We start from the raw sequence: 12,631 nt of genomic DNA, 5'->3' as shown, positions 1-12,631 counted from the left end.
ATGTACATTTGAAACTAGATACCCACATTTAATGCCAAACAAACACTTACCAATCGACTGATTTAAGTTGCTCCAGTGTCACAAGATGCGAAAGTCCTGATGGTTTGGTCCGCACATTTTACCGGCGACGCTAATACGGCAGCCATGCTATGGGCCACTTCATTAGGTACACCCATGCTATGGCCGAGTAGCGTCAATAGCTTTTCGCTCAATAGCTTCAATTTCTTCTTCAATTTCGTTTTCGCTATCTGCCTCCATACTCCAACCATCTGTTTCAATACATGCGTAATCTGTTGAATCGCTTAAACCGCTGAAATCCGAGTCTGAATCCGAGCTAATGTCGCTACATCTTGCTGTGGTAACCGCCATGTTTGTATTGGCAGCCCTGTATGACGTCACAGGGAAATGGACAGTCGCATCGCAAATAGCGAAAATCAAGAACTTTAAAGCTTTTTTTAGGGATATTCCGGGAGGTGTACAATTTTGAAAAAAACTTCGAAAAATAAAACAAGCCACTGGGAACTGATTTTTATTGTTTTTAACCCTTTTGAAATTGTGATAATGTTCCCTTTTAACGATCTTTTTTAGAGTACATTTTTTTTTGTAGTTTTCAACTGTTTTTTCACGCGAATACTTGCAAAGAGAAACAAACGTAAGAATGGTGGGGTTTTTTACGATCTTTTTACCGCTAGATTTTTTAAATTTTTTATTTTCAACGCCCTCAAAAAAAATGAATGTTGCAAGTAGGTCACATTGAATAATGTTTTTCACGCAAATATTAGCAAACGCAAATACCAGTAAGAATGGTTTTTATTCACAATATTTTTACCGGTGGAATTTTTTAATAGTAATTTTGGTATTTTTGTAGACAAATACGGGTAAAAATGCTTTTGTTTTTAACAATCTGTTTTAGAGTAGGACATTTTTTTAAATTATTTTTATCTATGATTTTTCACGCAAATATTTGCAAAGACAAACAAACATGAGAATGGTGTTGTTTTTTTATTTACGATTTTTACGATCATTTTACTGTTGTAATTTTTGTTGTTGAAATTTTGCTATTTTTGGAGACAAATAGGCAAAAAAAATTGTATTTTTTTGTCAATTTTTTTTACCGTTGGAATTATTGGTCATTATCTTTTACAATCTTTTTACTGTTTAATTTTTTTATTTAATTTCAATTTTAGTATTTTTGGAGACAAATAAAGGTAAGAATGGTACTTATTCACAACCTTTTTACCATAGGAATTTTTGTTTTGTAGTTTTGGTATTTTTTGGGATAAATACGTGTAAGAATGGTATTTTTTTACCATCTTTTTCCGTTGGAATTTTGCTGTTGTAATTTTGAACACCCTCAGATAAAAGTAACGTTACAAGTATGTCATATTGAATATATTTTTTCCCACACAAATATTCGCAGAGACAAATACGCGTAAAAATGGTATTTATTCACGATCTTTTTCCTGTTGGATTTTTTTATTTTTAATTTTCAACATCGTTTTTTTCACGCAAATATTTGCAGAGACAAATACTTGTAATAATGGTATTTTTTGGATGATTTTTTTACCCGTGGAATTTTTTTTGTATTGTAATTTTGCTATTTTTTGAGACAATTATACATAAGAATGGTATTTCTTTTACGATCTTTTTATCGTTGGAATTATTTTTGGGGTCATTTTCAACACCCTTGGATAAAATGAACGTTACAAGTACGTCATATTGGATTTTTTTTTTTTTCACGCAAATATTCGCAGAGATAAATACGCGTAATAATGGTATTTATTCACGATCTTTTTACCGTTGGAATTTTTTTTATTGTAATTTTGGTATTTTTGGAGACATTTATGCGTAAGAATGTTGTTTTTTTCAGATTTTTTTACTGTTACATTTACTTTTTTTTATTTTGATATTTCTGGAGACAAATACGCGTAAGAATGGTATTTTTTTATAGAATCTTTTTACCGTTAGATTTTTTTTATATTTTTTAATTTTCAACACCCTCAGATAAAATTACTGCTACAAGTACATCATATTGGATAAATATTAGCAAACACAAATACGCGTACAAATTTGATTTATTCATAATCTTTTTACTGTTGGAATTTTTTTTATTGTAATTTTGGTATTTTTTGAAGACAAATACGCATAAGAATGGTATTTTTTTAACAATCTTTTTTAGAGTAGGACATTTTTTTTTGTAATTTTTAACTGTTTTTTCAAGCGAATATTTGCAAAGACAAACAAACGTAGGAATGAGTTTTTTCCCCCCGATCTTTTTACCGTTGTAATTTTTGTTGTTGTAATTTTGGTATTTTTGGAGACAAATAGGCATAAAAATTGTATTTTTCTGATGATCTTTTTGCCGTCGGAATTTTTTTGTTGTGGTCATTTTCAACACCCTCGGATAAACTTAATGTTACAACTACGTCATATTGGAGAACTTTTTTTCACGCAAATATCAGCAGAGACAAATACACGCAAGAATGGTATTTTTTTTAACGATTGTGGAATTTTTGGTCTTTTTTTTACAATCTTTTTCTGTTGGAATTTTTTATCTTTATTTTTTACAATCTTTTTACTGTTTATATATATTTTTTAATTGTGGTATTTTTGGAGACAATTTTTTTTTAATGCTCTTTTTACCGTTGGAATTTTTTTGGGTAATTTTCAACATAATTTTTGTTCATGCAAATATTCGCAGAGACAAATACACGTAAAAATGGTGTTTTCTTATGACCTTTTACCGTTGGATTTTTTTTTTTTTTTTAATTTTCAACATCGTTTTTTTCCCGCCAATATTTGCAGAGACAAATGTAATAATGGTATTTTTGGACGATTTTTTTTAATGGTGGAATTTTTTTTATTTGTAATGTTGGTATATTTGGAGACAAATGTGCATTACAACGGTATGTTTTTATCAATCTTTTTTTAAAGTACGACATTTTTTTTTGTAATTTTTAACTGGTTTTTTGACGATATTTTTACCCTTGAAATTCAAGTTTTTGGTCTTTTTCAACTCCCTCGGATAAATTGATATTATAGTATTATATTATGTCATATTGGATAATTTTTTTTTCACACAAATATTTGCAGAGACAAATACGCGTAAGAATAGTATTTAAAAAAAACTTTTTTTACTGTTGGAATTTTTATTTTATTTTATTTTCAACACCTTTGGATAAAATAACGTTACAAGTACATCATATTGGACATTTTCCCCCCCGCCGCAAATATTAGCAGTGACAAATACATGAAAGAATGGTATTTTTTAAAATAATCTCTTTACTGTTGGAATTTTTTTTTTTTTTTTTTTTTTTACAATCTTTTTACAGTTTTATTGTTATTATTTTTTAATTATGGTATTTTTGTGGACAAATATGGGTAAGAATAGTATCTCTAAAAAAACTCTTTTTACTGTCGGAATTTTTACTTTTACTTTCAACACCCTCGGATAAAATTAACGTTGCAAGTACATCATATTGGACATTTCCCCCCCGCATATTTTAGCACAGACAAGTACATGTAAGAATGGTATTTTTTTTAACGATCTCTTTACCGTTGGAATTTTTGGTCTTTTAAAAAAAAAATGTTTTAGTGTTCTAATTTTTTTTTTTAATCTTGGTATTTTTGGAGACAAGTACGGGTAAGCATGGTATTTTTTCACGTTCTTTTTATTGCTGGAATTTTTTTTTCTTCTATTTTTTAACATAATTTTCATCCACACAAATGATCAAAGAGACAAATACACAACATAATAGTATTTTTTAAACCATCTTTTAACAGTTGGAATTTTTGGGTCGTAATTTTGTTATTTTTGGAGACACCTAGGCTGAAGAATGTTTTTTTTAAACGTTCTTTTCCTCCTTTAACATGCACAAGAACAATCTTTCATGCACGTCCATCTTCTTCCTCCACATCCGCCTCTCTCTCTCTCCCCTTCTTCACTGCGTGGGCCCAGAAAACGTCATCATGAGCCACTTCGCACGAGTGCTGCCTTCAATCAGCCCTCACATTATTTCTCAAACCACACACACACACACGCACACATCAGTGCTGATGATAAATAACGACGCGAGGCGAGGCCGTAAATAACGTGTTTACAGGCCAACGGCGCGTTGGCGACACCTTTCTGTCCCGGCGGCTTTCCAGTTCAAAGCATCATTTCAGGCTTTAATTGCGGCCAATCAGCACTGAAGGTGACTGTGACCACTGATACATGTCTCTCCTCCCTCTCTGCTCATCACGGGTGATTAATAACAAGAGAAAAAAAAATACAATCCCTGTTATTCTAAGGGGGAAAGATGGACATTGAAAGAGAGATATGGGAAGAATGTGACCCCCGAAAATCACAAGTGTGTGTGTGTGTGTGCGTGTGTGTTAAAGATGGCTGAAGGTCAGAGAGACATTGAGGCAATCACGTTAATGAAAACAAACGAGGGATTCAGTCGGAGTAAGCCAGGAAAGAGATGTATCTGTGTGTGTGTGTGTGTGTGTGTGTGTGTGTGTGTGTGTGTGTTTGCTCTGGCAATGCTGACTTAATGGGGACATGGCTCCGTTTACACAGTCACCTTTTGGGGACTTCTGACGGTATGAGGACCCTAAAGGGAAAACCTTTTTAAATGATGTTAATCATTTAAAAAGGTTTAACCATTAAAGGCCTACTGGGGCGGTATAGCTCGGTTGGTAGACTGGCCATGTCAGCAACGTGAGGGTTGCGGGTTCGATTCCCGCTTTCGCCATCCTAGTCACTGCCGTTGTGTCCTTGGGCAAGACACTTTACCCACCTGCCCCCAGTGTTACCCACACTACTTTAAATGTAACTTATATATTGGGTTTCACTATGTAAAGTGCTTTGAGTCACTTGAGAAAAGCGCTATATAAATATAATTCACTTCAATTCACACTTCACTGAAAGCCACTACTAGCGACCACGCAGTCTGATAGTTTATATATCAATGATGAAATATTAACATTGCAACACATGCCAATACGGACGCTTTAGTTGACTAAATTACAATTTTAAATTTCCCGGGAGTTTCGTCATCGAAGCGTGGTGTAATGATGACGTGTACGCGAGACGTCACGGGTTTTTAGGAAGTATGAGCGCTGCACACACACACAGCTAAAAATGGTCTGCTTTAATGGCATAATTATACAGTTTTTTGGACATCTGTGTTGCTGAATCTTTTGCAATTTGTTCAATCAATATTGGAGAAGTCAAAGTTGAAAGATGGAGTTGGGAAGCTTTAGCCTTTAGCCACACAAACACACGGTGATTCCTTGTTTAAAATTCCTGGAGGTGAAACTTTATTATGGATCAGAGCGGTCAAGCAAACATGAATCCCTACCCAATGTCAACCAGCAGGTTTTGGTGAGAAAATTGTGGTTAAAAGTGGCTTCTTACCGGAGAAAAGCTCAGCTTGTGCCGTCCATAAAGCTGCCGTCCAATTCCCTGAGACACTGCGCGTCAAGACACCCGTGGAGACACCCTTCCGACTATCAGGTACTATTAAACTCACTAAAACATTAGCAACACAATAGAAAGATAAGGGATTTTCCAGAATTAACATAGTAAATGTATCTAAAACATCGGAATCCGTCCCAATGCAATCGCCTTTTTTTTCCTAGTCCGTCGCTATCAATATCCTCAAACACGAATCTTTCATCCTTGCTCAAATTAATGGGGAAATTGTTGTTTTCTCGGTCCGAATAGCAATTTTTGTTGGAGGCTCCCATTAAAATCAATGTGAGGACGTGAGGAGCCATCAAACATGTGACGTCATCGTCTGCGACTTCCGGTACAGGCAAGGCTTTTCTCTTAGCACCGAAAGTTGCCAACTTTATGGTGGATGTTCTCTACTAAATCCTTTCAGCAAAAATATGGCAATATGGTGAAATGATGAAGTATGACACATAGAATGGAGCTGCTATCCCCGTTTAAATAAGAACATCTCATTTCAGTAGGCCTTTAACAGTACTGTGATTCTGTATGGTATCCATTAGGGCTGCGAATCTTTGGGTGTCCCACGATTCGATTCAATATCGATTCTTGGGGTCGCGATTCGATAATATATCGATTTTTTTGATTCAGCGCGATTCTCGATTGAAAGACGATATTTTGCCGATTGAAAAGGATTGTGTATTCATTCAATACATAGATTTCAGCAGGATCTACCCCAGTCTGCTCACATGCTAGCAGAGTAGTAGATTTTTTTTAAAAGCTTTTATAATTGTAAAGGACAATGTTTTATCAACTGATTGCAATAATGTAATTTTGTTTTAACTAAAAAACAAGTCCCCTAAAGCTGTGGTCCCCGACCACCAGGGTCGATTGGCACCAGGCCCAGAAGAATTTATTATTATAATTATTTTTATATTAAATCCACATAAAAAACACAAACTACACTCACAATTAGTGCACTAATCCAAAAAAAACTCCCTTTTTCATGACAAAAAAAATAAATAAAAATTCCCAACTCCCACCCCCCCCGTCTCCCTCCCCGCCGGGCCGCGGGAAAAATTATCAAGCGTTGACCGGTGTGCAGCTACAAAAAGGTTGGGGACCACTGCCCTAAATGGAAACTGTTTTAAATGATTCTGAGGATCATGTCATATTTAATATGAACTTTTTTTTTCTTTTTTTTTTGGTCTCCGTAATCACGTACAAATTTGTGTGAATCATGCAATTTTTTTTTAAAAATTTGGTCCCCATGAACCATATTAACGCTTTTTTCCCCAGGGTCCCCAGTAAGACTGATCAGTACATTACTTCATCAATCCAGAGACTTTAAATACGTGTATGAGCTAACTGGGCAATGTGACAGGATGGCGACGCATGGTGGATGCACGTTGTCACCCCAGGGATGCAAGAGGACCAAGACAGGCAGGAGTTGCAGGTAAGATGAGATTTAATACAAAACATAAAATAACACTGGTACAAAATATAAAGAAAGGCGTGCCGAACGCACGGAGAGCTAGGTTAATAATTAGCAACTAGAGCAGAGTACAGGAATAGACGTGCAGTGCGCACGCGAAGCTAAGGCGAGACTTAGCAATAGTGATTACAAAAAGAAGAACCAACGTGCGTGTTGCAAGTAGCAAACAAACCAACCAGAAGGAACTGAGGTAGCAGGCAGGACTAAATACTAAAGCAATCAATGAAAAACAGGTGTGCGTCGAAAACAAGGGGAGGTGGGACCAATGTGAAACCATGGAGACCAGATAAACAGGAAGTGCTCAAACTAAGGAACGGAAGAGTCCAAAATCACAACACAGTGGACATTTTACCTTGTTTTTTTTTATTGTATGCCTCCACAACCTGTAGAAAGGGTGGTCCCCACAAGTCATGATCAAAAACTTGGTCCCCATTCCAAATGATAATAACCTGTGTGTGTGTGTGTGTGTGTGTGTGTGTGTGTGTGTTCTGGGGATGCTGACTCAATGGGGACATCACTCTGTTTACACAGTCACCTGTAGGGGACCTCTGATGGTATGGGGACAAAAAAATAAGTCCCCTAAAGCAGTGGTCCCCAACTACCGGGCCGCGGCTGGATTGGTACCTGGCTGCAGAATAATTTTTTATGATTTTTTTTATTTTTATTTTTTTTATTAAATCAACATAAAAAACACAAGATACACTTACAATTAGTGCACAAACCCAAAAAAAACTCATTTTTTCATGACCCCCAAAAATTATAAAAAAAATCCCCAACCCGCCTAGCCCCCCTCCCCCATTCTCCTCCCCGCCGGGCCACGGGAAAAATTATTAAGCGTTGACCAGTCCGCAGCTACAAAAAGGTTGGGGACCACTGCCCTAAAGGGAAACTGTTTTAAATGATTCTGAGTATCATGTCATATTTAATTTGAACTTTTTTTAAATTTATTTTCTTGGTCCTCAGTAAACACGTACAAATTTGTGTGAGTCATGCAACTTTTTAAAATTTGGTCCCCATAAAGCATATTAACTCTTTTTCCCCCAGGGTCCCCAGTAAGTATGATCAGTACATTACTTCATCAATCCAGATATTTAAAGACGTGTATGAGCTAACTGGGCAGTGGACATTTTACTTTATTTTTTTTTATTTTATGCCTCCACAACCTGTAGAAAGGCTGGTCCCCACAAGTCATGATCAAAAACTTGGTCCCCATTCTAAATAATTTCCAGTATGTGTGTGTGTTTGTGTGTGTGTGTTCTGGGGATGCTGACTCAATGGGGACATCACTCTGTTTACACAGTCACCTGTAGGGGACCTCTGATGGTATGGGGACAAAAAAAACAAGTCCCCTAAAGCAGATGTCCCCAACCACTGTGCCGCGGCTGGATTGGTACCTGGCCGCAGAATAATTTTTTATTTGTTATTTAAAAAAATTTTTTTTTTTAATTAAATCAACATAAAAAACACAACATACACTTACAATTAGTGCACAAACCTAAAAAAAACCTCCCTTTTTCATGAACAAAAAAAATAAATAAAAAATCCCCAACCCGCCTAGCCCCCACCATATTTCCCTCCCTGCCAGGCCGCGGGAAAAATTATCAAGCGTTGACCGGTGTGCAGCTACAAAAAGGTTGGGGACCACTGCCCTAAAGGGAAACTGTTTTAAATGATTCTGAGTATCATGTCATATTTAATTAGAACTTTTTTTTTTTTTGTCCTCAGTAATGTCGTACAAATTTGTGTAAATCATGCAGTTTTTAAAAAATTTGGTCCCCCATAAAGCATATTAACTCTTTTTCCCCAGGGTCCCCAGTAAGTCTGATCAGTACATTACTTCATCAATCCAGAGACTTTAAATACGTGTATGAGCTAACTGGACAGTGGACATTTTACCTTATTTTTTTTAATTTTATGCCTCCACAACCTGTAGAAAGGGTGGTCCCCACAAGTCCTGATCAAAAACTTGGTCCCCATTCTAAATAATAACCAGTCTATGTGTGTGTGTGACACTGCTCTACCTCAATATAATCAAACACAACATGGTTGCAGAGAAAGTACAGACACATAAGCACATTCAGGCTTGTCTTGTGCATTGTACTATTCTTTTATTTACATGGCCTCCGAACCTGATGCACACCCCCACACCCACACACACACACCCACTCACACACACACACACACACACCCACGCCACACAGTACACAAGCAAACACGACAGCGGCAATATGTGAAGGTTATCCCTGCAGAGGGATGACAGTGTTTATTCAGGAGCAAGCAGGCACACTCTGTGACATTCAGGCCGGCGCGGAATGATTAATGCCACCATATACATACCGCAGGCAGCAGGAAGAAGAAAAATGTGCCGTTCTGTGCACTCTTTAGCTGGTCGTCATACATCTGAAGCACGAGAGGGGGTGGAGGGGGGAAGGAGGACGTAGACAAAGAAGAAAGGGACAAGAAGAGGAGAGGAACCGTGCATTACAAGAATAAATGTGGAGGGAGTGGGCTTTTTTTTTTTTTTTTTAATTAACGCCGACGCTAATTAGGTTATTAAGTGATTGATAAGGCAGATACAGGGCGCTCAAGATGGAAAGATACATATTGGAATTATGCTGCACTCGATAGAATTTAGCACAATTTGTACCATCATCTTAGTAATCAGTGGCAAAAATATATATATATATATATATATATATATATATATATATAAGTAATGTCAATTACATTACAAGTTCATATTTTTTTTATGACTGCATGCTTGGACTAATACCATTACACATTTCAAGAATTCAAAAAGAGCCGATTGACATTAGTCTTAATTAAGGTAGAATAGGGACGGCGTGGCGCAGTGGAAGAGTGGCCGTGCGCAACCCGAGCGTCTCTGGTTCAATTCCCACCTAGTACCAACCTCGTCACGTCCGTTGTGTCCTGAGCAAGACACTTCACCCTTGCTCCTGATGGGTGCTGGTTGGCGCCTTGCATGGCAGCTCCCTCCATCAGTGTGTGAATGTGTGTGTGAATGTGGAAGTAGTGTCAAAGCGCTTTGAGTACCTTGAAGGTAGAAAAGCGCTATACAAGTACAACCCATTTATCATTTATATTTTATCATGAAAGAGAAGACACACTAAGCACCAGCTGATCAGTTTAAGATCCACAAATAAAAAAACCCAGTGAAGTTGTGTAAATGCTAAATAAAAACAGAATACAATGATTGGCAAATCCTTTTCAACTTTTATTCAATTGAATACACCGCAAACGCAAGATATTTAACATTCCAACTGGTAAACGTTATTTTGTGCAAATATTAGCTCATTTGGAATTTGATGCCTGCAGCATGTTTCAAAAAAACTGGCACAAGTGGCAAAAAAGACTGAGAATGTTGAGAAAATGCTCAATTTGGAACATCACGCAGGTGAACAGGCTATTTGGGAACAGATGGGTGCCATGATTGGCTATAAAAGCAGCTTCCCTGAAATGCTCAGTCAATCACAAACAAGGACGGGGCGAGGGTCACCACTTGGTCAACAAATGCCTGAGCAAATTGTTTATGACAATAATTCTTAACGAGCCATTGCAAGGAATTTAGGGATTTCACCATCTACACTCTGTAATATCATCAAAAGGTTGAGAGAATCTGGAGTAATCACTGCACGTAAGCAATGATATTACGTACTTTTGAGCCCTTAGGTGGTACTGCATCAAACAGTGACATCGGTGTGTAAAGGACATCACCACATGGACTCAGGAACACTCCGGAAAACCACCGTCAGTAACTACAGTTTGTCGCTACATCTGTAAGTGTGAGTAAAAACTCTACTACGCAAAGTGAAAGCCATTCATCAACAACACCCAGAAACACAGCCGACTTCGCTGGGCCCGAGCTCATCGAAGATGGACTGATGCAAAGTGGAAAGGTGTTCTGTTGTCTAACAAGTCCACATTTCAAATTGTTTTTGGAAACTGTGGACGTGGTGTCCTCCAGACCAAAGAGGAAAAGAACCACCCGGATTGTTCTAGTCGCAAAGTGTAAAAGCCAGCATGTGTGATGGTATGGGGGTGTATTAGTGCCCAAGGCATGGGTAACTTACACATCTGTGAAGGCACCATTAATGCTGAAAGGTACATACAGGTTTTGGAGCAACATATGTTGTCATCCAAGCAACGTTATCATGGACGCCCCTGGTTATTTCAGCAAAACAAGTGTTACAACAGTGTGGCTTCGTAAAAGAAGAGTGCGGGTACTTTCCTGGCCCGCCTGCAGTCCAGACCTGTCTCCCATGGAAAATGTGTGGTGCATTATGAAGTGTAAAATAGGACAGCGGAGACCCCGGACTGTTGAAGGACTGAAGCTCTACATAAAACAAGAATGGGAAAGAATTCCACTTTCAAAGCTTCAACAATTAGTTTCCTCAGTTCCCAAACATTTATTGAGTGTTGTTAAAAGAAAAGGTGATGTAACACAGTGGTGAACATGCCCTTTCCCAACTACTTTGGCATGTGTTGCAGCCATGAAATTCTAAGTTAATTATTATTTGCAAAAAAAATCAAGTTTATGAGTTTGAACATCAAATATCTTTTCTTTGTAGTGCATTCAACTGAATATGGCTTGAAAAGGATTTGCAAATCATTGTATTCTGTTTCAAATTGCATCTAACAATTTCCCAACTCATATGGAAACGGTGTATGTATATTTATATAGCACTTTTCTCTAGTGACTTAAAGCGCTTTTACATAGTGAAACCCAATATCTAAGTTACATTTAAACCAGTGTGGGTGGCACTGGGAGCAGGTGGGTAGAAGTGTCTTGCCCAAGGACACAAGGCCAGTGACTAGGATGGCGGAAGCGGGGATCGAACTTGGAACCCTCAAGTTGCTGGCCCGAGCTATACCGGCCCAAAACATCCATCCATCCATTTTCTACCGCTTATTCCCTTTTAGGGTCGCGGGGGGCGCTGGCGCCTATCTCAGCTACAATCGGGCGGAAGGCGGTTTACACCCTGGACAAGTCGCCACCTCATCGCAGGGCCAATGTCACAGTTATTTGGTGTCGAACCCCAAGATGCAGAGAAGGAGGCAGGCATTTGGTAAGTAAACATGATTTAATAAAGATACTGAGACAAAAACAAAACCAAAAGGGTACAAACAAAAAGCACGCACATGGGCGGATATAACAAACTAAGGGCTAGGAACAAACTAATCGGAAGCAGGGAACAAAAAACAGTAAGCTACAAAACATCTACCAAATATAGCTTACCGCTACGCTGCATTCACACGACCAGTAGAAAATGACATTGACACAACAGGAGTGACATGTGCCAACGACAATGATCCAGCACTGACTGGAAGACAAAGTGGGTACAAATAGGAGCGGGCTGATTGGCAACAGGTGTGGCCAGGTGCCAATCAGCCGCAGATGAGGTGACAACAGCACACAGGGAGACAAACAGGAAGCTGAACCAAAATAAGAGCACTTGACAGGAACTAAAGACAGGAGATACTAAACACAGAGGAAACAAAGACAAATGCAGAGGAAAAAAGTAAAACATAGACAAAGTGTCAGAGGACAGCCTGACAGCCAAAACTAAAACATAGACAAAGTGTCAGGGGACAGCCTGACAGCCAACACAGATCGCCGTGCTATTCCATCAAAGATGCAAAATACCAACTAATGTGTACTTTTTTTCATCAGGTCA

At 38.0% G+C, this 12,631-nt stretch overlaps 1 protein-coding gene across 1 annotated transcript in view; it reads left to right on the top strand.

Moving 5' to 3' along the window:
- LOC133561241 (uncharacterized) overlaps window positions 1-12,631 on the top strand; it is an 86,389-nt gene that overhangs the window by 53,472 nt on the left and 20,286 nt on the right. Inside the window, exons 3-4 of the mRNA XM_061914581.1 lie at window positions 6,825-6,896; window positions 11,877-12,022. Of these exons, the coding sequence (XP_061770565.1) occupies window positions 6,825-6,896; window positions 11,877-12,022 (218 nt within the window). The remainder of the gene's footprint in view (window positions 1-6,824; window positions 6,897-11,876; window positions 12,023-12,631) is intronic.

Source organism: Nerophis ophidion, linkage group LG10 (assembly GCF_033978795.1).
Source record: "Nerophis ophidion isolate RoL-2023_Sa linkage group LG10, RoL_Noph_v1.0, whole genome shotgun sequence".
Taxonomy (NCBI): domain Eukaryota; kingdom Metazoa; phylum Chordata; class Actinopteri; order Syngnathiformes; family Syngnathidae; genus Nerophis; species Nerophis ophidion.
The sequence above is the reverse complement of the archived record's forward strand: the minus strand, read 5'-3'. Positions and strand labels throughout refer to the sequence as shown.